Source organism: Diabrotica undecimpunctata, chromosome 5, assembly GCF_040954645.1.
Source record: "Diabrotica undecimpunctata isolate CICGRU chromosome 5, icDiaUnde3, whole genome shotgun sequence".
Classification (NCBI taxonomy): Eukaryota; Metazoa; Arthropoda; class Insecta; order Coleoptera; family Chrysomelidae; genus Diabrotica; species Diabrotica undecimpunctata.
The window spans coordinates 45,462,950-45,489,884 of NC_092807.1; the positions used below are offsets into that span (position 1 = coordinate 45,462,950).

Genomic DNA, 26,935 nt, shown 5'->3' on the forward strand with positions numbered 1-26,935 from the left:
AAGAATTTTGTAGTGTATTTTCGTATTATCCCTTACTGAAAAAATCAAAATCATGATACAAAATTTGTTTTATCTCCTGAAAGCGTTGGATACGTGATTTTTATGGGATGTAAAAGATTCAAATTTAAAATCAAATTGTCTGATTGTGTAGATGGAGATAACATATAGCCCTATTAACGAGGTAGAAAATCTCATATTTATTGCGAGCTCTGTTGTTCGAAATTGAGTTTTGAATAATAAAAATGTGCGTAAAATATTGTGAACGATTCAATGGTTAAAATTTTAGATCGGTAATTCTTTGAAGATGGTCTATATAAAGTATATAGACTGAATATTCTCCTAAATTTAATCATTTAACAACTCATTGAGATATTTCTTTTTAACATATATATTTTTAATAACATGTACAGTAGTATGTCGTATATGCAAATGGTATTCTAAAAAATTATAGCAAAAATATGTATTATTACTATTCTCTTTATCTTTGCCTATTTCTCTATCTTATGTGATACCAGTACACACGGTGCCCTTACGAATATATATATATATATATATATATATATATATATATATATATATATATATATATATATATATATATATACATATATATATATATATACATACATATATATATATATATATATATATATATATATATATATATATATATATATATATATATATATATATCCCTAAAACTCTTCAAATTAAAGCAAACATAATTCTTGCAATTTTAATTTTGTGCCAAGGATTAAAATCTCCTACAATTTTTTAAATAAAACGATTCATGAAGAAATTTTTTTCATTACTAAAATTATCAATTCGATGATTTTTTTAAAGTTACTTCATCGATGATTTTTTTATAGTTACCGACAAAGCCCGTTTTAAACTTTAATGGTTATATATAGCGCATTCATAAAGTGTGAAAACGGTTTATAATCTCACGACTTAATTATTTTCAGAATTAAAGCTCTGACATATGACAGGTCGATTTTTATTTCCTTTTTATTCTTTTTGGAAAAAAAATAAATGTTACCCCCACTATCTTAGCAGATGTGACGTCAATGATAATTGTTTTAAATAGAAATATTTTTATCTAAAAAAAATAAAAGCCTATATTTTCTGAGTATAACCATACCAAACTCATTACATTTAAACTTCAGCATACAGAGTGTAAATGAAAGCAATGCTCGTATTTCTTAAAATTTAATACAAAATTTATTTTACCAAGAAAATTTTTAAAGTTGTCGTTTCATATTAAAGACAAATAAATAACATAATTACAACAGACGCTCGAATTGAGCTCCTTGCTTTAACTGACAGTATTCAGGACATTCAATGAATTCTTGGGATATGTTTGACATCACTGGTGTAATTTGTTACATTTCAGTTAGAATTCTCTGTTTGAGGTCGTCTATCAAATTGGTAGGTTGGTTTACATATACCTTACTTTTTAAATAACCTCAAATAGAAAACTTCGTGAGATTTAAATCTGGCTGCCTAGCAGGCTATTTAATGTAGCCGCGTCGTCCAATCTAGTGATTGGGATAAACTACCGTCGCTTTACTTATTGGTACTCGATCAGGATATTTTTCAATAAAAATATTGCTTTTTTCCATCAAGCCATAATGGGAATTTTTTCCAATTTTCAGGAATGCATTTTCAGCATTGGTAAAATCTTTTAAACCCAACTTTCAAATGACTTCCCATCCATGTCCTCATGGCAGTTTCTACTTTTGCTCGATTCAAAAGCTCACAGTGCATCCGAAACAAAACCATTCTCACTTCCGATGTGACAGATTATTAATCTTTTACCTTTTCCTAAAAGTAATATCAAAGATAATAATAAAAAAAAATTCAAAGTTTATTTTAATTTGAATTACCTGAGAGTTTTTTTAAGCCTGTCGACAACCCATCCAAAAATGCACGTCTTGCAAAAGTCACAGACGCGTCCACCCAAACTTTTGATTTTGTATGGCCAGCATTTATCCATGTTAGGTCCAAGTTATAAATTATTCTATTTTTAGGTCTATATTGTCGTATCTTTTGCAGATAATCTTTTCGCCATAGCACAATTTCATTTCTGTCGAATGGCAAACTGTTTCTTCCACGTTTTTGAAATTTATAATTTAATTTTCGTAAGAGTTTGTAAAACGTGGTTCTCTTAAAATTTGGTAAGTCATTAGCACTATTTACATCTCTGAGGACTTTGTCAATTGTAGGAACTTCATTACGGAAGAAATATTGATAAAACTTTCTCCTTATAGCTCACTTATCAAAATCATCTACAGCATCTATTGATTTTAAACGATTTTGATTTGTTTTAGGCGCAATGTGCGTTCTTTTATACTTTTAATAACATTGAAGACACTTTTCTAATAAACTCCAACTTTATCTGCAACCTTTTGTTCAATGTCCGTTAACGCTAAAGTATGATTATCTTGTAATTCACATTTAAATGTATTAATCATTATTTCTTTGGTTCTTATATCTATGTGATTCTTTTTAGCTCTTTTCCTATAAGGACTTAGTGGTAAGTGTTGCCCATTTTCATCCTTAGACTCCGTATCAGACATTTTTAATAAATGTAATTATTATACTTTTTCCAATTAAAGTAACAAAATGTATATTTTCAAAATTGACTCTTATAGTAGAGGATCCAATATAAGGTAGACCTGCATCGATATGTTTAATGGATAAAAATTATTTAATATGTAATTTAGTATGCTAAAAATTATAAAAAAGAAGGGGTGCACGATATAATTTTGTCCTGACTATAATTAATTAATAATTAAATAATCACTTTGTTTTATTTGTAACAAACTTTGTAAAAAAAGTTTTGACAGAGGCAGATATTATTTTATATTTTTTGGATCATTCGAAACAAAAAAGGCCTTTTTTAATATTTTTATTATGTTGATGGTTTTCGAGTTATAAACAATTTAATACTAAAAAAACCGAAAACTGACGATTTTTAAGACTCAAAAATATAAGTAAAAAATATTATTTTTGTAATCATCAAGTATATAAATTCAAATTTAAACCTTCTTCTTTCAGGTTCTGAAAAAATTTTGTCATGTTTTTTCTAAAATATACTTTTTTATTTGTTAATGAGGAAGGTTCCTTATCGAAAGAGCGATCGGGCTGCATTAACAACTAAAAAATAATGTTTTAGTAATGTTTTGAAATGAAATAAGTCCAAAATACTTATCAAAAACTGATTGAATAAGATTTATCTTGAATTAAGTTACTTTGTAATAATTTCAAAATTGATATTTTTTAAATATGCTGCTATTTTAAGCCTTGAAAATCATCATCTTTCGTTTTTTTTTCAGTTTTAAATTGTTTATAACTCGAACACAGTACAACTTAACGCCTTTTTTGTTTAGAATGATCCACAAAATCTAAAATAATATCTGCCTGGGCCGAATTTTTTTTATTTATACAAAAAATGATCTAAGATACTATCTTAGACTATTATAAATGCTTTACTATACTTACAGAAAGTATTTTAAAGTAGGAAAAACTTTTGTATTGGCTTTGTATGGATTTTATATAAATAAGTTTAAAAATGCTTTAGACTATCAATACACGACCTAACGATTTACCAAAAAACAGTTTTGCACAATAACTACTGTGACTCTTCATTCGACAGACGACGGAGCGGAAAAACAAAGTACGTGCCTGGTAACCCAACAGCATGACTAAGATAGTTCGATAATTTATGGCCAATAGAAAGGCGTTCGTCACGTGCAGACTCAAATATCACGCGTGACTTGTGTTTGTTTTGTCTGTAGCTTGAAGTTGAATTTACTTTAGAAACGAATTGACCAATAGTAGTGAATCGATGTCAAAAACCGCTGTTCTGTGACGTTAACCGTGATAACGAAGTCTTGTGGCGCTAGTTCTGTGACGCTCATGTCAGCATTTTACTGTAGAGAAAAAAGTAATACCGCCAGTATAGAAGCTTCGCTTCAATAATTTCTCGTACTTTGTATCCTAAACATTTATTTTTTACTTAATTTTCATTTTAATTCCGAAATATAACCTTTTCACTTTAAATAAATATTTAGAACAACACATTAAAACAACACTGCAATGAATTTAATGTTACGAGCTCGATTTCTTCCGCTTGAGGATCAGACAAGAAATGAATTATGTAATAATATAAAATTTGGTCAACGCGCAACAAGCTACTTCTCGCGTGGCGTACTGTGCAAAATTAACATCTCTTTCCGGTATGTTTAAATGTCTAAACTGACTGAAATATAAATCTTAACTAAAACCAATTTTATTACGAGTACATTACATTACAAGAATATACAGTAACATTACAATTAATAAAGAAATACATTAAATATTGGTACAATTATTAATTATCAAATTCTAAACTACATTTCTTCTTCTAAATATCCTGGTAAAGCTTGGTTTCATAGAGGAAATTAGTAAGGTTTTGGAATTGATCTGGCGAACTGAGAATATTTTGTAGGTTTTGACTCAAAAGATTATTTTTTCTTTCGTTGTTAAAGTGGGGACAGTCTACGAGAATATGTTTAACAGATAGAATATTACCACAGTGTGTGCATATAAGTGGATCTTGGGAAGTCATTAAATGTTTATGAGTTAGTCTTGTATGGCCGATTCTAAGTCGGTGAATCAAGATTTTGTTATGAAGTTGTATGTTTTCAGTCTCCATATTAGAAGACGAGGCTTGTTTTGCAAAGAGGTCGGCTAGTTCGTTACCTGGGATTCCTACATGAGAAGGAATCCAGATCATGGTTATGGATACTTCCATTGAGATTAAACTATCAAAAGAGTTTTGAATAGCTTGAACCAAAGGATGTACCGTGTACATACTTTTGAGAGAATAGATAGACGCTAAAGAGTCTTTACATATTGCTGCTTTTTTATATTTTGGAGATAATAAGTTGGAAGCTTGGAGAATAGAGAATAATTCAGCAGTGTGTACGCAGCAGAAGAGCGGAAGATTACAAGATGTGATTAAATCGGTGTTTGAAGTTACAGCACATCCAACAGCTGTAGGACTCTTAGAAGCATATGTGTATAAAATTTGGTCAAATCTGTTGTTAGCAATTAATTCTTTAAAGGTGTGCCTTAGAAATTGTGGATTTGTCTGATGCTTATCATAATTAGTTAACGAGAGATTAAAATCTGCTATCGATTTATTCCAGGGAGGTTTAGGTGATATTAATATTGGAGATGTGACTGAAAGATCGATAATATTCAGATTTGGTGAGAGATACTGTGGCATAGACTGAAGTTTAATAGAAGAAGGAGAGTTTAAAAGTTCATTACTTAATAATTTATAAGCTGGGTTTTCGGTATTAGCTGAGATGCGAGACGAATACTTTAAAAGGAGTTGCCGGCGACGTAGCCAGAGAGGAAGTTCATTAGCTTCTCTGTATAAACTCTCTGCGGGGCTCGACCTAAAGGCTCCAAGGCATATTCGGAGTGCAGTGTTGTGTACAGAATTAAGAAGTTTTAAATCTGATGGGCTAGCTGACATATAAATGAAACTGCAGTAGTCTATTTTAGAACGAATAAGACATCTATAAATGGCATTTCCAAGTAAGTTTACTGTCGAATGTGAGTCCTAAAATCCGCATACTCTTTACTGTAGGTACACAAGTACCATTTATGGTAATTTTGGGAATTATAGTACTGGCTGTCCTGCAAGAAAACTTAATGATTTTTGTCTTTTCAATAGAAAAGTTAAATCCACTTACTGAAGTCCATTCAAGCAATTGGTCAGTAGAATTTTGAAGTAATTTGAAAGTGGCAACAGTGTCTTTGCCTCGGCAGAAAATTATTAAATCATCTGCGTAGAGTGCAAACTTGACCGAAAGCTCAATTTTATTACATATATCGTTTAAAACAAGAATAAAGAGTGTAAGACTCAATACCGACCCTTGGGGAACGCCATCAGTTTGTTTGAAAGTCCTAGAGATTTTGCCATTTTCTCTTACGTTAAAGGTTCTATTTGTTAGAAATTGATTAGTAAATAAAGATATATTTCCAGATATACTATACTTCTCGAGTTTAGCTATAATAAGAGGCCTATACAGAGTATCGAATGCTTTTTCGATATCAAACGAAACAGCTATTAGGTCTTGTTTGCATTGAAAGGCGTTAATGATTGATGTTTGGAGGATTGCTAGATCGTCTGCTGTACTTCGATGTGATCTAAAACCTGATTGTGCCAAATTTATTATTTTATATTTTTCTAGAAACTACAGGAGTCTTTTATTGATCATTTTTTCCATAAGTTTTCACATTGTACAAGTAAGAGAAATTGGTCTGTAGGAATTAAGATCAGTTGAGGGTTTGCCTTGTTTTTTAACAGGAATTATTATGGATTTTTGCCACAAATTTGGAAATGATTTTTTGGTCCACATTAAATTGTAAATTTCCAGCAGTTTAGTAGCTAGGCTAGGCCTTGAAAGATTTTTAATAAAGATAAAAGGAATGTTATCTGGACCTGCAGCTGAATTTTTGCAACAGTACAATGTGTCTGATAATACAATGTGTCTGATAACCTACTTTATAAGTTTATTAAAATTTGAGACATTTAAGGCAAGAATATTTCAGATAATTTAGAAATTCTTCCTCATTGGTGTATGTCATTACGTTGGAGATTATTAACTCTGTCATAAAAACTGTGCTATCAGCAGTTCTTAAAGGGAGTGCAACGTAACTCTGTTAGAACTAACTAATTGTTTACTATTTCATATTTTTTAATACATGCAATTTTCCTTCCAATCGATTAGAAATTAAAAATATTCGCGTAATGAATTTAAAACACTTTATAAATTGAGCTGTGAATTGTTCTGTTATAAGCAATAAGTATAAAGTCCTTTGTACAATTTAAATATCGTTAAATGAAGTTCTTAAGATATTCTAAAGACAAGTAAATGAAATTATCTACTCTTCACCATCATTGGTGGCAAAACTTTGCAGTTGAGGCATGGACAAAGTTTCTGAGTATTCGTCAAGTGGATATTGATTTTAATGAATACATAGGAAGTTTTAATACTTCAGTATATTTACACAAAAGAGCTATTAGTATCTTGCTGGGTAATTTGGAGGTATTTCCGGAAGTAAGAGTATTTTATAGAAATACTTACTTTCCATATTTCGCTCTACAAGTTTAATTATAACAGTATCTTTAGTGCTTAATGCCAACTTGAAACTAAATAACTGCTTTGCTAATAAAATACAATTGGAATTTAAGTATTTAAAAAATTTGTAATACATCTTAAAACACTTCATTTGTATTGACGAATTTTTATGTAAAATTCATGCCCTCAAATGCAATCCTCTACTGCCCTGCATCAACTTCCAGGTTTTTTTAAATAGAAAGTTTGTTCGAGTGGCACATCATTTGAAAGGTATTTTCTTTATCTATAAGACTCTCTTTTTTCATCATACGACACTCAAAATTTCATCAAATTACCCAATTAAATGGTCGAAGTGACGTCCTGTGACCTCCATACAATAATCTATATATATAAAAGAAAGTCGTGTTAGTTACACCACTTATAACTCAAGAACGGCAGAACAGATTTGGCTGAAAATTGGTAGAGAGGTAGCTTAGAGCCAGGAGACGGACATAGGATACTTTTTATCCCGTTCGACAGCGTTCCCGTATGACTTGACATGTAACGTCAGTCACTATAAAACGTGGTATAACAAAAAAGAATCAGACTTGGAATAACAAAACGCAAATGACAGCTATGTAATTGACGTAAAATGACAGCTATGTAATGACGTATGGATGACAATTTGATATTTGTAAGAAATCAATATTAAAACTATTTCGATTAAATAAATAATTAACAAGTGGATTAAAGTGAAGTGAAGTTTAATTAATAATGCCGCGACCAAGACGATCGAATCTTTCTCGACAAAGCCGTAATTGAAGTGAAGTGAAGTTTAATTAATAATGCCGCGACCGAGACGATCGAATCTTTCCCGACAAAGCCGTAATGCAAGAAGAATACAAAATACTGCAAATGAAAGGACTGAAGAAGAACAAGAAATTGCACGTGAACAGCGCCGCGATAGTATGGCTCGACTTCGTGCTTCTCAATCACGAGAGCAAAGTGAAGCAGCCCGTGAAACAGCTCGGTTGGCAATGCAGAATCGTCGAGCGAATGTGAGTTCTACTGATGATCTTGGTCGTATGTATACAGTTCATCCAAAGAATGATGAATGTTTCTATTTGGGGTTGTTGCTGGTAAATGTGCGTGGGCCAACTTCATTTGAGACACTACGAACTGTTAATAGTGTAATATTCCCAACATATCGTGCTGCATGTGAAGAATTGAACTTATTAGAAAACGATACCCATTGGGATACGACAATCGCTGAAGCCATTATCTCTGCATCTCCAAGTCAGATGCGCACATTATTCGCTATCATAATTTCGACATGTTTTCCATCAAACCCATGTAACCTTTGGCACAAATACAAGGATAGTATGTCAGAAGATATTTTACATTAAAGTCGTGTCAGTTCCAGAAATCACGATATTGAGATGAATGAGGAGATACATAATCGTGCTTTACTCTTGATCGAAGATATGTGTTACCTCATGTGCGGTAATTTATTAATCAGGTTAGGAATGCCAGCGCCAAATCGTGAAATGAATGACGCATTTAATCGAGAATTGGATCGGGAACGTGAATATGATCACCAGGTATTAGATTTAGTAGTTCAAAGGAATGTACCCCTGTTGAATTACCAACAAAAGGAAGTTTATGATACTTTAATGAAGGCAATCGCTGATGAAAATGGTGGTTTATATTTCCTAGATGCCCCTGGTGGAACTGGCAAGACATTCCTTATGTCATTAGTTTTAGCAACTGTTCGGGCGAGATCCAACATAGCGGTTGCAGTTGCTTCTTCTGGAATAGCAGCCACATTATTAGAAGGATGCTGTACGGCTCATTCAGCATTCAAATTACCGTTAAATCTTCAAACTATTGAAGAACCAACGTGTAATATTGCAAAACACTCAGCAATGGCCAAAGTTTTAGCGGCATCGAAAATCATCATCTGGGACGAATGTACAATGGCGCATAAACGTGCATTAGAAGCACTTAACCCAACATTAAAAGATTTACGCAATGACTCGAGATGTTTTGGAGGAGCAATGATTTTACTGTCTGGCGATTTCCGCCAAATACTGCCAGTAATTCCAAGATCTACGGCTGCCGATGAAATAAACGCTTGCCTCAAATCGTCAAATCTATGGCGCTATGTGAAGAAACTGCAGCTGACAACAAACATGAGAGTTACATTGCTTAATGATACATCTGCTGAAGATTTCTCGGAGCAATTGCTAACTATCGGTAATGGTCAAGTACCTGTCGATGAATCGAGCGGATTAATATCATTTCCAAATAATTTCTGTAATTTTGTCTCATCAAAAGACGAACTTATCAACAATGTATTTCCAAATATTATTTCTAACTACAAAAATAATGAATGGTTGAGTAAGCGAGTAATTTTAGCGGCTAAGAATAAAGATGTAGATGACCTGAACTACATAATTCAAAATAAGATCATTGGAACAATGCATTCATTCAAATCTATTGACTGCGTCACAAACGAAGATGAAGCCACCAACTATCCAATTGAATTTTTAAACTCTTTGGACGTGCCTGGCTTACCACCACACAATTTACGCCTAAAGGTTGGCTCCGTAGTAATCATGCTTCGAAACATAAACCAACCAAAACTGTGCAACGGTACGCGTTTGGTGGTTAGCAAATTGATGAAAAATGTAATTTACGCTACGATAATGATAGGAAAATTCAAAGGTGAGGAAGTTCTCATTCCGAGGATCCCGATGATCCCAACCGATATGCCGTTTGAATTTAAAAGACTTCAATTTCCGATACGTCTTGCATTTGCCATGACCATCAACAAATCACAAGGCCAATCCTTAAAAGTTTGTGGTTTAAATCTAGAACATTCATGTTTTTCCCATGGTCAATTATACGTGGCATGTTCACGGGTCGGAAGACCATCTGCGTTGTTTGCTTTTGCGCCTGATAATAAAACAAAAAATGTCGTGTATTACAAGGTACTTAAGTGAAGAGCAACCTATGTACTAAAATACAGAAATAATAATGAATGATTAGTGTAGTTATTTAATTTTTTTTTGTATTTTTTTCAATAAAAAAAAACACAATCTGCTTATTTATTGCCATTAAGGCGGAACAAAGTTCGCCGGGTCAGCTAGTACAGTATATTTTCAAAGCCTACATACATTTGCAAATACCTCCGGTGTCAATAATCCCCATTCTGTCACAATTCTTTGTCGCAACTCTGCAAGGTCTGCAGTCGAAGTGGCGTATAATTTTCATTTTAGGTATCCCCACAAAAAAAATTCAAAGGCGAAAGATCCGTTGATCTGGTCGGCCACTCTATTGGACCGACTCTGCCAATTCAACGCCCTGGAAAACGTTGATTGAAAAATTGTCTTACGCGTATATCATAATTGTGGAGGTGCCCGGTCCTGTTGAAAAGTCAGTTCGTCCTCTAAAATATTATTGTCAGATTCCAATGTGTCAGTGATCAGCAAACCAATAACGTCTTCTACCAAATTGAAATAGGTTAATCCGTTGAGATTTTCTTCAAGAAATAATGGTCCAATAACGTGACATCCTAAAATGCCAACCCATACATTTAATCTCCAAGGTGTTTGTGTGTCTTCATGAATAAATGAGGATTACTGTTACTCAAATAACGACAATTATGTCTATTAATTTACCATTTACATAACATAAAAGTACACTCGTCGTAAAAACACGTATTGTACAATCGATGTTGGTTGTTATTCATGATTTCACTAAATTCTTCAGCAAATTGAAGCCGACGATGAAGATTATCTTCGTTATATTGATGAAATAATTGTATTTTTTGTAAAATTTATTGGATTTTATAATTCGATAAACACTAGATGCTGATATACCAGATACACGAGATAGTTGTCTGATAGATTGTCGATTATCCATTTGTAAATGATCCAATACCGCCACTTCAACTACTTCATTTTGCACTCGACGGACTACTTCGTGCTTTGTGTTATTAACACCATCTGTAGCTTCAAACTTATCAGTTAAATTTTTAACGTATTGGTGACTTACATTTTTTTCTGGGTGGTTTGTAATAAAGATCCTTGTCGTAGCCTTAGCACACTGATTATTTCCCTAGTATAGCTTAACTAAGTATATTCTTTATTAACTAAAATATTCCATTTTTCTAAGCCTTTACAATAATATCTCAGACTAATCAGTCGTTGACAAATTACAAATCAAAGGTAACCTGGTAAACACTAAAGAAGATAACTAGAATTCATTATCTTTTTAAAATAAAATCATATGAAAAAATCCACAAGGACACTAAATTTTTGTAGTTGGGTGTACACCATGTACCACAAAAAATGTATTTAAAAATTTTCCTATAAAAGGTATAATAATAAAAACCGTATCGAGCTACATTACAGAAAGTTTTTGGAATAACTAGTCCATCATTAGTGCTATGTGGATGTACATGTTTGAAGCCACTAAATACATGGGTAAAAACCCTTTTAATGGCATATGATTAACTTTAAGTTACATATTTTGTAATTAAAAACTAGGATGTTTAAGTTACAATAGAAATTGATTGCATGACAATGTAAGACTCCACTGGGGTTGCTAGTCATTAGACGAAGATACAATTTTTAATTTTATTTATTTATTATGTGGCATTAAAAAATACATATATTCCTTAATTTTCATCCTAGTATTACTAATCCTTATTTTTAATTGCCATATTAGTATCAAAGAATTCTAAATCGGCGATGATTTTCTATTAAGGTTGATCTGCACCCCCCAAAAGACAAACCACAAATTCAAAAAATTTGAAAAAATTTGAGAAGGTATATGTGATGACTAGAAGTATTTTGACAACTTTTAAACAAACTTCATGTTTTCGTTTTTGAAAAAACTCAAAAAAACTACTTTTTTCCAAGTATAAAGCGGGAAAACCAAACATAGGATTTTGTTAATTTTTTTACAGCATCAAGATATGATTATAAGAAATACTTATGAATTTTTTGAAAATTTTTGAATTTACAGTTTTGTCCCAATAGGAAAAAATAATATGTTTCGGCTTATAATAAAGTTATCGGTAAGAAACCGAAAGATTTTTTAATAACAACATATATAAAACTGTAAAAGTGGATAATATTTGCAACAAAAATTTAAATATTTTTTCCTAAACATATGAAAAATCTCGTTAAACAAGAATTATGTCTTCAACTGCCGCCTTCAAATTGTAATGTAGGGAGATGGCTCCATCTGAAGCAATGGTAGTATTTATCATCGATAGATAGCATTACGTTCGGCTTCGAAACGCTTCAAGCGAAACGTCACACTAACAGGGTTGCCATATCAATTACTTTGTACAACACTTTGGCAGATAACAACACAATTTAATAGGAATGTTATCGGTTTGAACTTTGAACCGGTCATGCTGAAACTTACAGAGTTACAGAATAGTAGATACTGCAACTTTTATTTTGAGAGTATTATATCATAAAATTTACACTCTATAAGTAATATATCTACAAAAAACCTATTTAGTTTTAAAAACCTATTTAGGCGTTTTTAGTTAATTATTTTAGTATTTATAAAAATAGTGTTTCTTGCATAACCAGTGGCGTACACAGAATTTGTCTGAGGGGGGGTTTGAAATTTTTTAATGCTACCTCCATTTTGAGTCCCTAAAATTTGGGTTTAAGTTTAATTTAAAGTAGTAAAGATTGTAGCAGTGCCAAAGATTCAGGTATCTATTATTCTGCCTACCAACTAAAACCACCCTCTCTTACTTGTGTGAAGACATTTTTGGAACACTCCCTTCTCTTATCTAAATCTTATCTATTGTTCTGAAACTATTTTCTTGTGGCTTTTAAGGTAATTACTATTTTAATGGGAATAAGCCAACTTGTAAATACAATACATTTTGGAGAGGGCTATCGATTCAAAGATTCAAACGTCAATAAACTTATTTTAACCTTCAATTGTGGCTTATTTCCATTAAAATAGTAATTAGATCTTATCTCTGTCGTTGGCTCGGTTGGTGTTTCTCTTCTTCTTCTTTCTTTTTAATGACTGCTCGGATGTAATTGTGAACACTATTCCATCCCTCCGTACTTCCAGTCATCTTCACGATCATCTCGTCTTCTTACAGTCACGTGATCTTACAGTCACAGGGTTCATACCTATTTCTTTCTCTGTTTCTCTCCACTGTACATCTATTACACTCCAGCATTGTGTGAGTAACAATGTCGGAATATTCGCAGTATAGGCATTTATCTGTATCTGTCTTTCTGAACCTATGAAGATACGCCCTAAAACAGACATTCTAACCAGTCCCCTTAGACTCAGGATTAGCATCTTGGTCCACTGGGCAACATCTTCCTTGTTGTTCTCCTCTTCTTGCCATCTTTCCATTGATCTTTTCCTTTCTTTTTTTTATAGCTGTTGTCAAATGCTCTCTTCTCTCATAGAGATGTCTCTTTTCTACTGCTAGCACATGCAGAGAAACACAACCCGTGATAGTCCACAATGTCTACCACCTGTCTACTTTTGTTATAAGCCTAATATTAGATATGTATATCTAATATCATATTGTGTATTTATACAATAATTATTGTGTTCTGCATATTTAACGTGGTAATTTAATTATTCAATTAGCGTTGTTGGATTTTTTGTATTGTGTGTGAAAGTCAAGTTACATTTTCCTACTATTCTTTATATAGTTTTTACTGGTAAGATAGAAAAATCTTTATTAACATCAAAAATGGGTGCCATATTAGAATTATTTGAACTGGATGCTGGTGTAATAATTATAGAAGGTATTTCAAACGAACTTGTTCATATTCGTATTCAATGTCTAAATATTGCACAAGAAGAAGTTATAAGAATAACTAGGACAAAATCGAAGTCACTAAGAATTGTCTGTAATAGTTGCTATACATTCTAAGATCAGTTTAATAAATTATCAGATTTAATTTCTAAGTTATCAGATAGATTCGCATCGATTAAGGATTGTCTCGAGGCCTTGGAACAACTTTCTCAAAGTAACTCAATTGAGTAACTCGAGGATTGTAACAAGAAGCAAATATTCGTTATCAGTTTCCACGTTTTTCCGTTTTTCGTATTGGCAGGTTAACAATAGTAATAAGCCTAGGCCATTAACGGTTAAATTTGCAGATAATAATATTCCATTATTTATGTTGCACAATTAGATGAGGTGGTTAAGAACCAAATTTTCTAGAGTTCAATTTTAAAGGATGACATAACTAAATATCAACTAAACTATTTGAATAAATGGCGAGAGGAACTGGAAAAATATAAAGTACTTAACAAAGAACTAACAATAAAGTATATTAATAAAGTTTCAACTATTATTAGTACTAACCAACAAAATGCCGCAAAAAACGAATAAAGACAACAACCAATATTTTTTAGACCAATATTGCTTCTTTACATTTTAGTTACATTTTACATATAGTTTTCTGACTTTTTGTCATTTAAATCTTCTCATGCCGATATTCATATTTCCGATATACATAATATGTTTGGGATGGAGTTCCTCTGAAGTCGCTACGGGAAGTTAATGATTTTGGTGTTACGGTCAACCAAACATTAAGTTGGTCTACTCAAACAGCAAAAATAGTTAGTAAAGCGAATTCTGCTTTATACTTTATATCAAAAGCTTTTCATAGAATGTCTCCGGACTTGTTTTTATAGTAGAAGCTACTAGTTTAAATAGTTTCAAAAACAAGTTTGATGAAAACGAACAGAATATTGTATAGACAGTGCAAACACTCCTGACCATGGAGCTGCGCGAAGGCAGAGTCAAAATTCACGTAAAGGCAGAAAGGTTCTATTGCAAACCAAATTTCGTCTACTGCGCCGTGGTCAGGAGTGCTTGCACTATCTCTACCTAGCTTTATGTTAACTATATTGTTTGTATTTTTTTTCTATTTATATCTTTCCTAACCCAGGGAATAACTTATTTAATTCCCAAAGATCAAAGTAACACTCAAGATCCAACCAAGTACCGCCCAATTACTTGTCTTCCAACTCTGTATAAATTGGTCACATCCTGTGTAGCCCGGCGTATCAACCTTAATCATCTATTGTATATGGATGATTTAAAACTATTAGCTTCCACTCGAAGCCACCTGGATCATATGCTAAAAACAGTAGAAAATTTCTCTAATGATATTAGTATGCACTTCGGTCTTGACAAGTGCCGTATAATCAAAGGAAAGGTTTAGCCCGGCTGATTCGATATGCAAAACGGCCAGAACGTCGAGGCCATCGGTGAAAATGATATGTATAAATACCTAGGAATAAAGCAATCGCGGAAGATTGACCATAAGCAAATAAAAACTGAGATAACTACTGAGTTTATACGAAAGGTAAAACAGCTGCTTCGTTTACACCTTAACAGTAAAAATTTGTTTAATGCACTAAACATCTACGCATGTTCCGCGCGTAGCTATTCATTTGGTATTGTTAAGTGGACAAAAACGGATATAGAAAATCCACAAGGAAAATAAATTCCTGTAGCTGGCTGTATACCATGTAACACAAAAAGAGGTTTAATCTTTGCATGTAGGTATATAGGTATATTTTTTTAAATATACCTACATACAAAGATTAAGCGAATGATATAGAAAATCTTCAGCGAAAAGTACGAACACACCTCACCAAGGCACAAAAACACCATCCTCGAAGTGCAGTAGAAAGAACGACATTACCGCGGTATTTCGGAGGACGAGGACTTACGGATATAAGTGAGCAACTCAAAAAACAAATTACTAATTTAAGAACTTATTTTCAGGTGCAAGCTGAGACATCTACTTTACATTGCGCGATTTGTGCAGTAGATCACAACACCGATCTAACTGAGGGAACCAGAAATGCGCATAAACCAGCTTATTATGGACGAAAAAATGCGCACCTGGATGGGTAAACCTCTGCAAGGGCGACATCCCATTGAGATCAGTCAAGACCATGTCGACAATATAGCGTCGAACTATTGGCTGACATCAGGAAAGATGTTCCCTGAAACAGAAGATTCACTACTGGCCATTCAGGATCAGGTTATACCAACCAAAAATTACCTGAAATATATCGTCAAAGACCCTCAGGTCCAGAATAACAAACGCCGATATGGATGTTAAGCTCAGGAAACCATCCAACATCTTACCGGGGCTGTCAGGCATTTGCTGCAACTGAATATAAGGAACGGCACGACTCAGTAAGAAAGATCATTCATCAAGAGATAGCTATCAAACTGGGACTTCTTCAAACAAACCATCTTCCATATTATCAATACGTTCCTGAGAGTATACTTGACAATGACAACTACAAGCTATACTGGGACCGCACTGTGCTCACAGAACAAACAGTGGCACATAATAGAACAGATCTCATACTGGTTAATAAACTAAAGAGACAAACAACATTAATTGATGTGGCGATACCCAACAACAATAATCTTCGTGTTAAACAGAACGAAAAAATCGCCAAGTACAGGGATCTGGAAATTCAAATACGAAGACAGTGGAGAATGGAAAGTACCCAGACAATACCTATTATTCTCTCCACTACTGGAGTCATTCCAAAGAAACTCCTAGAAAACATAAAAAAGCTAGGTCTGAATGAACATCTCTACAAGACTATGCAGAAAGCTGTAGTACTCTCAACGTCCAGATGTGTACGAAAATTTTTGGGAGATACTCCAACATACCAAGCCACCTAGGGCTCGATAACACGGAAAGAGTCTCACCAGAGCTCAATCCTTTTGATACCGTAGGTATCTGGGATGAGTGAATTTTCCCCTTAGATGGAGTGTGAGCCGTATGACTAAATCTGGGATACTAATACTCAAAAGCAAACTTAATTCCAAGCACATAGTAAAAGCAATAAACACATACGCAATACCACTTTTCACATACTCATTTGGCTTTATAAAATGGTCGAATACGGAAACTGAAGAACTAATTAGACCAAATAGAACCGTGATAACTAAATAGGCATCGACCACCCCAAATCGTACATCCAACGCATGACACTACCACGCACACAAGGTGAGAGAAAAACATCGTGTTTTGGAAATATCATTCACTACTTCAAGATAAAAAACAGCAAAAAACAAAGACAAAAATATATAGAGCAGCAATTAGACCGGTGATAGCATACGTAGCAAAAGTAATATGTCTTACGAAAATAGATATAAAGAAAATAAAAAGTAAAATATAAAGAAACAGTAAGAATTATTAAAAGCAAAATGATAAGAATAAACAGCCCAATAAAGCCCGAACAAGGAGAATATAGAAGACTAATGAAGCATGAAATAAGAAATAGAAATATAACCTAAGGGGAAGACATAGTGAAATTTATTAATCCACACAGACTGAGATGGTTTGGACACATACAAAGAAGAGAAAAAGACGCACTAATAAGGAAGATAACAAACCTGAACCCAGTAATAAACAGACCAAAAGAAAGACATGTTCGCATGTTTTAAATAACATTTTTGACGATTGACCATTTTTCATATAAATCCCACTAAAATATTTAATAATACCAGATACCTAATTTAATTTTTAACTATCAACAAAAATCTAATATATGATTGCATGTATAAATTTAATGGTAATACGATATTCACAGATAGCGCCGCTAAGTACCTCTTTGTCGATAAAAATGTTTACATAATAAATATGTGTCATTTTTCAATGATGTGTGTGGATTATGGATTATGTTCTTGCAAATGCGTAACTTTAATATATTCCGATTGACACAGCGGAGCAGTAAAATATTATACATAAAGATGTTATTAAAGATATCTTTGCTTACTTGGTCTACTAGGTATTTGATAAAATTCTTGTCTACACAACTTGGCAACTCAGCCAATGGATATAATGATAGAAAACTGTAATTTATATTAGGGTTTGAAAATATCACAGAGTCATCATGTAGAAATCTACGATTAAGTTAAAAAAATTACCACAGTAGTATGCCGCAGTAGAGCCATCTCTAGGATCAGAAACAAATTAATCGAGGGTGAAGATCAACCTTAATGCAAGATAATGCGCGACCCCACTTATTTACATTTAAGTTTTTTTATGTTTTGTTATTGTTATCATTGTTCATTAAAACCAAGATCATGTCGTTGCTTTTAATCGGTATTTAAGTGAAGATTAAATGAGAAATGAGAGTAAGAAAAAAGAAGTACTTGTGACTCGTTTGGAAAAAATGTATAAATATGTTTAGATAGGTTGGAATCAATAAAAAGGGGCTATTAGGTAACTATTCTTTATCTCAAGCTTTCAATTGTGTTTACAATTCTTTTCAGGAGCAAATAAAATTAGTTTAGTTAACAGAATTGTGCTGCTACATATATTTAAAAAACATTATTTTAAAAATAAGTTTGTCTAATAAATGTTTCACCTCTAATGAATGAATGTAGACACCGTTCTCGCAAGCTTACGCGTGAGTATGTTCTTAGACATCTTTACTTTTAAATTTTGTCGAAAAAATTTGGAATACCTACAATCTATTACCGATTTCAAAAACAAAATGGCATATTAATGGTATTACAGGAATTAATATTAAACTTAAAAGTCTTCCGGGTTGAACCGTCTATTATTATTCTAGAAAAACTAGAAAAAAGAAATAAAATAAAATAAAATATATACTGATATTTCCCTTATTGACTTTCAAGAAGCTGTAGAAATAACACAAAAATCTACAAACTTTTTTAACAAAGAACAAACATAAAATAAACAAATATACAGATGTCCAATGTGAACAAGCATTACTAGCGTAATCGCTAACTTATTATGAAAGATCTCGCAGAATCTGTAACTCCTTCACTTGAATTTATTTTGCCATTTATTACAGATATGTAGAATACATATTAGAAAAATTTAATAGCTACCATCAAAATTTTTAATTTACTTCTAAAATGTAAAACAATTGTAAAATCAGTTTTCTTGAGATCAGAAAGCATAACACAATTCGTACTGAATGGTATACTAAACACACCTGGTCTGCAATATATACCAATTTTAATTTGCACTATCCCATTGCCCAAAAAAGTCGGTAATAATCGGTTTTACTGATAGAGCGATACAATTGTCATATATAGAATAGAGAGCACATACAATGAACAAAGCAAAACAAGCACTAAAAAATAATGATCCCCACCATTTTATTCACAAAATTTAGAATTCATAGACGTGACAATAAAACTAACAACTCAGCAAATAATTAACCTAATCCAAGTACGTATTTAACTTTGCCATATATAAAAGGCTTATCTAAACAATTTAAATATTTATTTTTTAAACATAATATACAAATAGCACATAAAGGATATAAAGTTACTAATAAATATTTTATCAAACTTAAGAGTAAGACTCCCCTATCGAAAAAACACACATATTGTATGAAATTAATAATTTCATTATCTAACCAATTAAAAATACCAAACATAAAAATGAAAAAATCATATTTTAAGTTTTGAGCAAACAAAAATTTTAAAAGTAGAACAAAACACACAAAAAAAAAGAGAAATATATAAATGAATATACATCAAACAATATCAAAACGGCATAATTGACAAAACATATGTAAATTTGTTAAATAAAATTATTTTAACATTTTGTTGGGGAGCATGTACTAAATCACAGTTAGCCCAAGACTCCAGAACAGATCAGAGGTAATGTAAGTCGATAAAACCTCACCAGCTACAGGGGGTCATGTAAGATGCCCCCATTTTCAGTATTTAATAATCAACAATTTAACAGTCTATTGCATTTACCTTGATAAATACCATGAGGATTATATTTTAATACGGATGTCCTTCCACTGTTTTTTATGTGGCCATACAACGTTTTTAACAACTTTTTATTAAACTGATGATGGAATGATTTAATTCCGAAAAGATCTTCTTTAAAATAAAAAATTTTAAGCTTTTAATAAGCATTTTTTATACCTTAATACACACAAACACCACGTGCTTTGTAAAAATTTTATCCTTGGTGTGAATTGAACCTCAATCTTCTTGTCACTAGACCACGTCTCTAACTATTACACCAATTCCACATACAATAATTGTTTTCGGATCGAACATACCTACCTTTAGTTTAATCAAATATTTTAGTTAAGTTATTTTTATTATTAAATTAACTTAAAGATTTATAATTTAAAATCGCTAATAATTAATGTTTTTTACTATAATATACCTATCTTAATTTATTCAATTATTTATTCCAACATCAGAAATTATTAAAATAAAATATTGTCGAGGTCATCCGTTTAATTATGACTGAAGTGAAATAGCCACGTCAAGAACTAGCTTTAGCTCGTACTATCTCACAACTTAATCTGTCTTCTATCCTTTCCGCTATTTTGCCGGGTGGTACGACACTCATCACTGTATATTATCGACTGTTCATTGCATTTTACCTCAAATTCAATAAACAAATATGTTATTCATTTTCTTTGTGACTCTATCAAAGTACTGTGACTTACCATTTTTTGTAGTGTGATTAGTGAAATATTTTATTAGTTAGATGCTCCAGGAGGGATGGGAAAAACATTCCCAATTTTATTGTTATGGGTGAGGATCAGATCGCAATATCAAGTTAGTAGACCTAGCGTTGACTTTATCTGGAAGAGCTTTATTAGAAGGGAAGACGAACTGCACATTCTGAACAGTGCAATGGCAAAGATTTTACAAATATGAAAATTAATTGTTTGTGACGAATGTACAATAAGTCATTGGAGATACTGAACAGAACTTTGAAAGATATTCGTGTATATCAAAACATTTTGGTGGAGGTATTATCCCATTGTTAGATGATTTTTGTCACATTATTTTCCAATTGTTTTCCTATTAACTGCGGTGTACGAACTAAATGCATGCCTTAAATTGTCCAATTTGTTACCACTTGAAGATGCCCCAATTTACAACTAAAATATGCGTGTTTTAGAACGGGATCAAAGTGGAATTGTGTTTTCGAAGTAGTTGTTAAACATTGGGAATGGTAAAGTCGCTATTGATACCTCGGACCCTTTGCATGTTTTACTGGACATAGTGCAGTTCAATAAGCGTAAGTGAAGATCTAAAATTCTAATCGATATAAGTGCCATATTTACCAATTTCATTTTATTCCTGCAAAATGATCTACGTCCTGACGCTAATGCACTGCTGAAAGATATAAGTGCCTAACCCCCTCCAAACGGTTTAAATAAATTCCAACGGAATGCGCTGTGCGCAAGTCCCAGAGCAATGGAAGTGCTACTTGATCTATGTGCCAGATGTCAACCAACCATTTTGTTGATGTACATCAGTGCGTTTCCTCACGGTTAGTAATTGTTTACATGTTTAAAATATGTCTATTTCTATAGATATTAATACTAATAGAGCCTTTTGTGATGAATCTGAAATTAGTAGGAACTTCAGAAAGAAACAGAAAACAGCCAGATTAAGTGGTAAATCCTATGTTACCCTAAACAAAAAGAAAGAAATCCCAGCAAACACACTGCCATGTGAAGAGGTTAGTATAATATTTATTTACAAAATTTTGTAATTTAGGTAATTCTGCTGTTTATGTATATGTGTGATCGTTGATAACAAGTTTATTTATCTTAACAGTTTCCTATTAGAATTTAATGAATAGGTTTAGGTTACCGGTATCACTATTCGATCCCTTTTTTACACATTACCATACAAAACATATACACTAACTCATTTCTTTTTGTTTTTTCGGGTAATTTGCAAGTGTAGAAACAGTTGCAATGAAGTTTCATTTAAAATGAAGAGGAAACTGTTTAAGTCCTACCACCAACTTGGATTGAATGACCAAGGTTCTTATTTGATGGGTTTGATAGACATTTTTCCTATTACCAGATGGCGACACCGTTCTTACGATTAGACAGAAAGCAGCCGAAGGCAAAGCACTCTAAGTTATAGAGTACCTGATGGGGAAGGGGAGTTCCTTAAATTTTAAAAATATTTAAATATTTAAAAAAACTTTTTTAAATATTTTTGGATTTTCACCTCAAAAAAACTCACTTATTGCGAAAAAGAAGTGGTGACGTGGCTTTTACAGATAATCGTGGTGGCCCCACTACATTTAAATTTACGGAGCATGACAGGAAACAGATTAAAAACCACATTAATTATTCTTTGCCCCGAGAAAAATGTATAGTGATCAGTAAAGAGCCGCGTAGATGCAAACTAGAAATAGACGGCAAAATTGTAGAACAAGTAATGAAATTCAATTACCTAGGAGTAGAGATCACTAGTGACAGGGATATAAGAACAGAGACCACAAGGCAAGCATCAAAAACGGCAAGAGTAAGTGGTTGCCTCCGAGAAACCATATGGAGAAACAAATATCTGACCACGGAAAGCAAAATGAAAGTATACAAGACAACGTAAGACCAATCCTAACATATGCAGCGGAGACAAGGACCGATACAAGAAAGACGAAACAACAAAACAACAATATCGAAATGAAAGTATTAAGATCAATAGCGAGCATATCATTAAGAGACAAACAAACCAACAGAAGTATACGCGAACAATGCAAAATTCAAAATATTAGCAGGTGGATAAAAACAAGTAAAAAAAACTGGAACAAACATGTAAACCGAATGGGACCAGATAGATTAGCGAACATCTGTAAAAACAACAAGCCGTATAGCAGAAGACCCGTTGGAAGGCCGCCAAAAAGGTGAAAAGATAATGTACAGTCAACAACGACTGAAACATAATAAGAGGCAGACAAACAGGAGTAATCTTAGTTGCACGAAGAAGAAGAAGAAGAGAAAGTCCCAAAAGGAGTACTTTAGCTCCGGATTGAACATGACTAGGCTTTTCGCTGCTTATAAACAGAAATATCCAGATGGTGTTGTATGTGCCAAATTCTATCGAAAAGTATTTTTAAAAGACTTCCCAAATTTATCAAAAGACACACGTTTAAAGGGTGGACACTTGTAAAACGTGCGACTATCTTCATATTCAGACCAAAAACGGAGATGTCGCTGCAGCAAATAAAGCCAAGACAGAGCTAGAACTACATCATTGGAAAGTGAAAAAGCTTTAAGTACATTAAAAAAGATGCATCTGACAGCACAATACCTAATAGTGTAGGGTGGTGTGTGGTGATTGACCTTCAAAAGGTATTGCCTCTTCCGAAACTTACACATAGCGATATGTATTATTTAAGGCAATTATCTTGCTACAATTTTATTATTCATAGTACCAATTCCAATGACGGTATTATGAGTGTATGGCATCAGGGAGAGGAGTTAGTCAGATGGCTTCCTGTATATTGCAAGCCAAGAAAAAACTTGTTGTATAGAGTGAGAACTGCGGTGGTCAAGTCAAAAACCGTATGTTGGTTTTCTTGTACATTTACATAGTATCTTTGGGCCTATTTGAGTGTGTAGAGCATAAGTTCTTGGTACCTAGTCACAGCTTTACTGCAGCAGACCGGGACTTCGCAATTATAGAAAAGAGATAAGATAGCAAAAATGCAAACTGTTAAAGATGTGGAAAACGTAATAAGATCAGCCAAACCATCAAGAGCATTCCAAATGCTAAGTATGGATAGATATTTTAACTTTTACGGAGCATCTGCAATGTGTATCAACACTAAAGATTTAATGATATCCAAAGTATCATATTTCAAGATTGATAAAAACGACCCTGGCTACGTACTTACCAAGAAAAACTTCAGCGAACTGTATAGGTTTGACAAAAAATGCTACGTCCTCAAGAAAAATATTTCTATTGAATGCATAGCTTTCATGGAGCTTACTACTCTAACAATAAAGGTCCCCCTAGCAAAAAACAAAAAAAAGGACATAGGAAGCATGTTAGGTTTCATTGTTGAAGAAAACTGAGATTTCTTCTATAAAATTGTCTGTGATGGCACTTAGATCTGTAAGAAGTAAAACATACCAATGGACTTAAATCTCTTAGAAGTGAAACCTGTCAATGGACTTAAATCTATTTGAAAAAGTAAATGGTTAACATGCGTTTTCTCTGTATCGTTTTTGTAAAACTGTACAAAAATTACAAAATCATCTATTTACATTAACTTGTTTGATTAAAACCAATTTTTGTAAATAAAATTGTACCCTGTTGAAAACTGTACAGTTTTTTTACTTTTCCCAATAATTTTACTTTTGGCACTTGGATCTATTAGCTTTTCAGGTCTTCAATTGTCTTACGCAATGGGTAATATTGGCGGCAAAAAATACAGATGATGATAATTTTATTGCGATCATTCAGAATTTTCTTCCGGAAAAGTTGTTTTTATTCAAATCAGTTGACACAGTAATCAACTATCTTAGATAGTTTTTAAGATCATTGGAATTGCCTGAGCTTTCTAACAGGGTTTCTAGGATTAGTTGTCATTATACTGAGTAACAATAATCAACTTTGACTGTGCAAAGAAACGAGACTAACTTTAAAAAGTTAATGAATAATGTCATCGAGGCCACGATCATCAAGGGAAAATACAAAGAAGAGGATGTCTTGATCTCAGATACGACCAATGGACTTACAATTTGATTTTAAGAATCTGCAATTTAAAAGAGTTTAATTAATTAAATTTTTTTCATACATAACATTATTTTTTTTTTTTTTTTTTTTAGTTTTCTGTTAAACTTTAGTTATTTAGTTTTGACAGGTTTTAAAAGACACAAATCGTGGGATTACAGGAAATCGGAAAAAAGTTGTTATGTTGTTATGAAAAATGTCGTTATTCCTTCAAATTTTTTAGATATTTCATTATATAGCTTATTATTCAACTATCGAACTTAATATTTTTTTTACAGCTTACCCTTAAAACTAAACTTATATTGAAACCCAGTTCAGAAGTCACGTTTTTCGTCACAAGCTTTATTAAACCCCGGCGAGGTACTAAATCTACGACGCACAATCACATTAATACTACTTTACTTTTCTTTTATTTTTGCCGTGATATCCTCTTATCATATGTTTGCTTGATATTACATGGTGGCAGAGACGTCAGGCCAAGATTTTTTACACAAACAACCGTATGAAAGGAAAACGTGTCGCGCTCGTTTGTTTGTTCTAACCGGTTCAAGAACTTTTTTATAAAGGGTAATACGATACAATTTAACACCAGACGTATGTCCAATGGTTAATATACTAAGGATGTTAAATAATATTTATACGTAAATATAATAATAATAGTTTATTTACAATATAAAACAACGTTACAATATAATAGTTCAATATCATAGAATAATAAATTAATAATTATAAGTTAAATATTTTGTACAAATAAAAAGTTGTTAGCAAAAACAAAGAAGAAATTTCCTGATGAATCAGAGGTTGTGCTCAGGGATTACACTCATTTAAACTATTCAAATATTTGTTCTAAAGTACCATCAGCTTCTTCTTCTTCTTTTTATATAAACATGACTGTCTGTTTTTCAATGTGCCTCCAGTCGTTCCATCGTTTTGGTGGTCTTCCTACTGATCGTCTTCCTATTGGGGAACCGTCTCTTGCCGTGCTTACTACTCTATTTGTCGTCATTCGGCTTATTTTTGATCGTTCTATTCTACTCTTCTATTTCTTACCCAGTTCTTGATGTTCTCCACCTTGCATCTACGTCGTATATCTGTACTTCTAGCTCTGTCTCATAGTGTCTTACCACCAATTTTTCTAAATGTTTTCATCTTTGCTGTTTCTAACATCCTTTTTGACCTCTCTGTGTCAGGTCTTGTTCTGCTGCATATGTCATTATTGGTCTGATGACTGTTTTGTAAATTCTGTCTTCCGTTTCTTTCCCGATATTTTTATTTCTCCATATTGTTTCATTTAGGCAGCCTGCGGCTCTGTTTGCTCTATTCACTTGATCTTCCACTTCGATTTCGAGCTTTCCGTAGATAGATAATGTGATGGCTAGATATTTAAACTCCATCACTTGTTCTATTATCTGACCTTCCAGTTCCAATTTACATCTTAGTAAATTTGCTGTTGTAACCATGCATTTTGTCTTTTTTGGGGAAATTAATATGTTAAATTTTCTGGCGGTTATATTAAATTGGTACATTATACGTTGTAAATCATCTTCACTTTGAGAGAGTAGTATTGCGTCGTTTGCATAACAGATTATTTTAAGTTGTTTTTCTCCCATTTGGTATCCTTGTTTAGTTCTTACTTTTTTTATTATTTCGTCCATAATGAGGTTAAACAATAGAGGACTCAGGGAATCTCATTTTTATTCAATTTATTTGGTATCACTTTGGTTGTTAATTTTATTGTTGTGTTTAATAAATTAATGCCTCTGTAATTTTTCGGGTCCGATTTGTCTCCCTTTTTGAAGAAAGGTATTAGGATGCTTGATCGTCATTCTTGAGGAATTCTGTTTTGTTCCAATATTTTTTGGATTAGTTTTAATAGTTGTTTGGTCAGATCTGGTCCTTCGTACTTTAGGAGTTCGTTCGGTATTCTGTCCTCTCGTGGTTATTTTCTATTTTTTAATTTTTTGATACCATCATGTTGATAATATAAAATATTATTACAATATATATAGTATAGTATTAGTTATATAATGAATTTAATTAAAGAAGATCGCTTCCAAAATTTCTGATCTAGTGTTTTATAAAAATTTTATAAAAATTGATTTTATCATGTTGAATGTGTTGATCTTTCTCATGTAGGTTTTATGGATTTTATGGATGTCGTGTAAATAATTAAATACTCTAGAAATAAAGTATGTAAAATTGTGTTTTCCAATTGATTTATAAGCACTAGTCATTTGGACAGAGTCGT

General features: G+C 32.5%; 3 protein-coding genes across 5 annotated transcripts in view; 2 read left to right on the forward strand and 1 right to left on the reverse strand.

The window, feature by feature from the left end:
- LOC140441284 (corticotropin-releasing factor-binding protein) overlaps positions 1-25,126 on the reverse strand; it is a 447,599-nt gene extending 422,473 nt beyond the window's left edge. Inside the window, exon 1 of one of the 3 annotated variants that reach the window (XM_072531901.1) lies at positions 24,971-25,126. The gene's annotated coding sequence lies outside the window, so the exon portion shown is untranslated. Of the gene's footprint in view, positions 1-21,269; positions 21,286-24,970 lie in introns of those variants that run through there. The other 2 variants (XM_072531902.1, XM_072531903.1) reach the window with 2 other exon arrangements.
- Positions 8,090-8,527, forward strand: LOC140442172 (uncharacterized). Its single transcript, XM_072533249.1, has one exon. The coding sequence runs from the start codon at positions 8,090-8,092 to the stop codon at positions 8,525-8,527; it is 438 nt and encodes a 145-aa protein (XP_072389350.1).
- Positions 8,561-10,126, forward strand: LOC140442173 (ATP-dependent DNA helicase pif1-like). Its single transcript, XM_072533250.1, has one exon. It carries the CDS (start codon positions 8,561-8,563, stop codon positions 10,124-10,126), a length of 1,566 nt encoding a protein of 521 aa, XP_072389351.1.
- Positions 25,127-26,935: the final 1,809 nt, after the last annotated feature.

Excerpts from the sequence above, each read along its gene's own strand:
- LOC140442172 (XM_072533249.1), top strand. The coding sequence starts at position 8,090 with ATGGCTCGACTTCGTGCTTCTCAATCACGAGAGCAAAGTGAAGCAGCC.
- LOC140442173 (XM_072533250.1), top strand. The coding sequence starts at position 8,561 with ATGAATGAGGAGATACATAATCGTGCTTTACTCTTGATCGAAGATATG.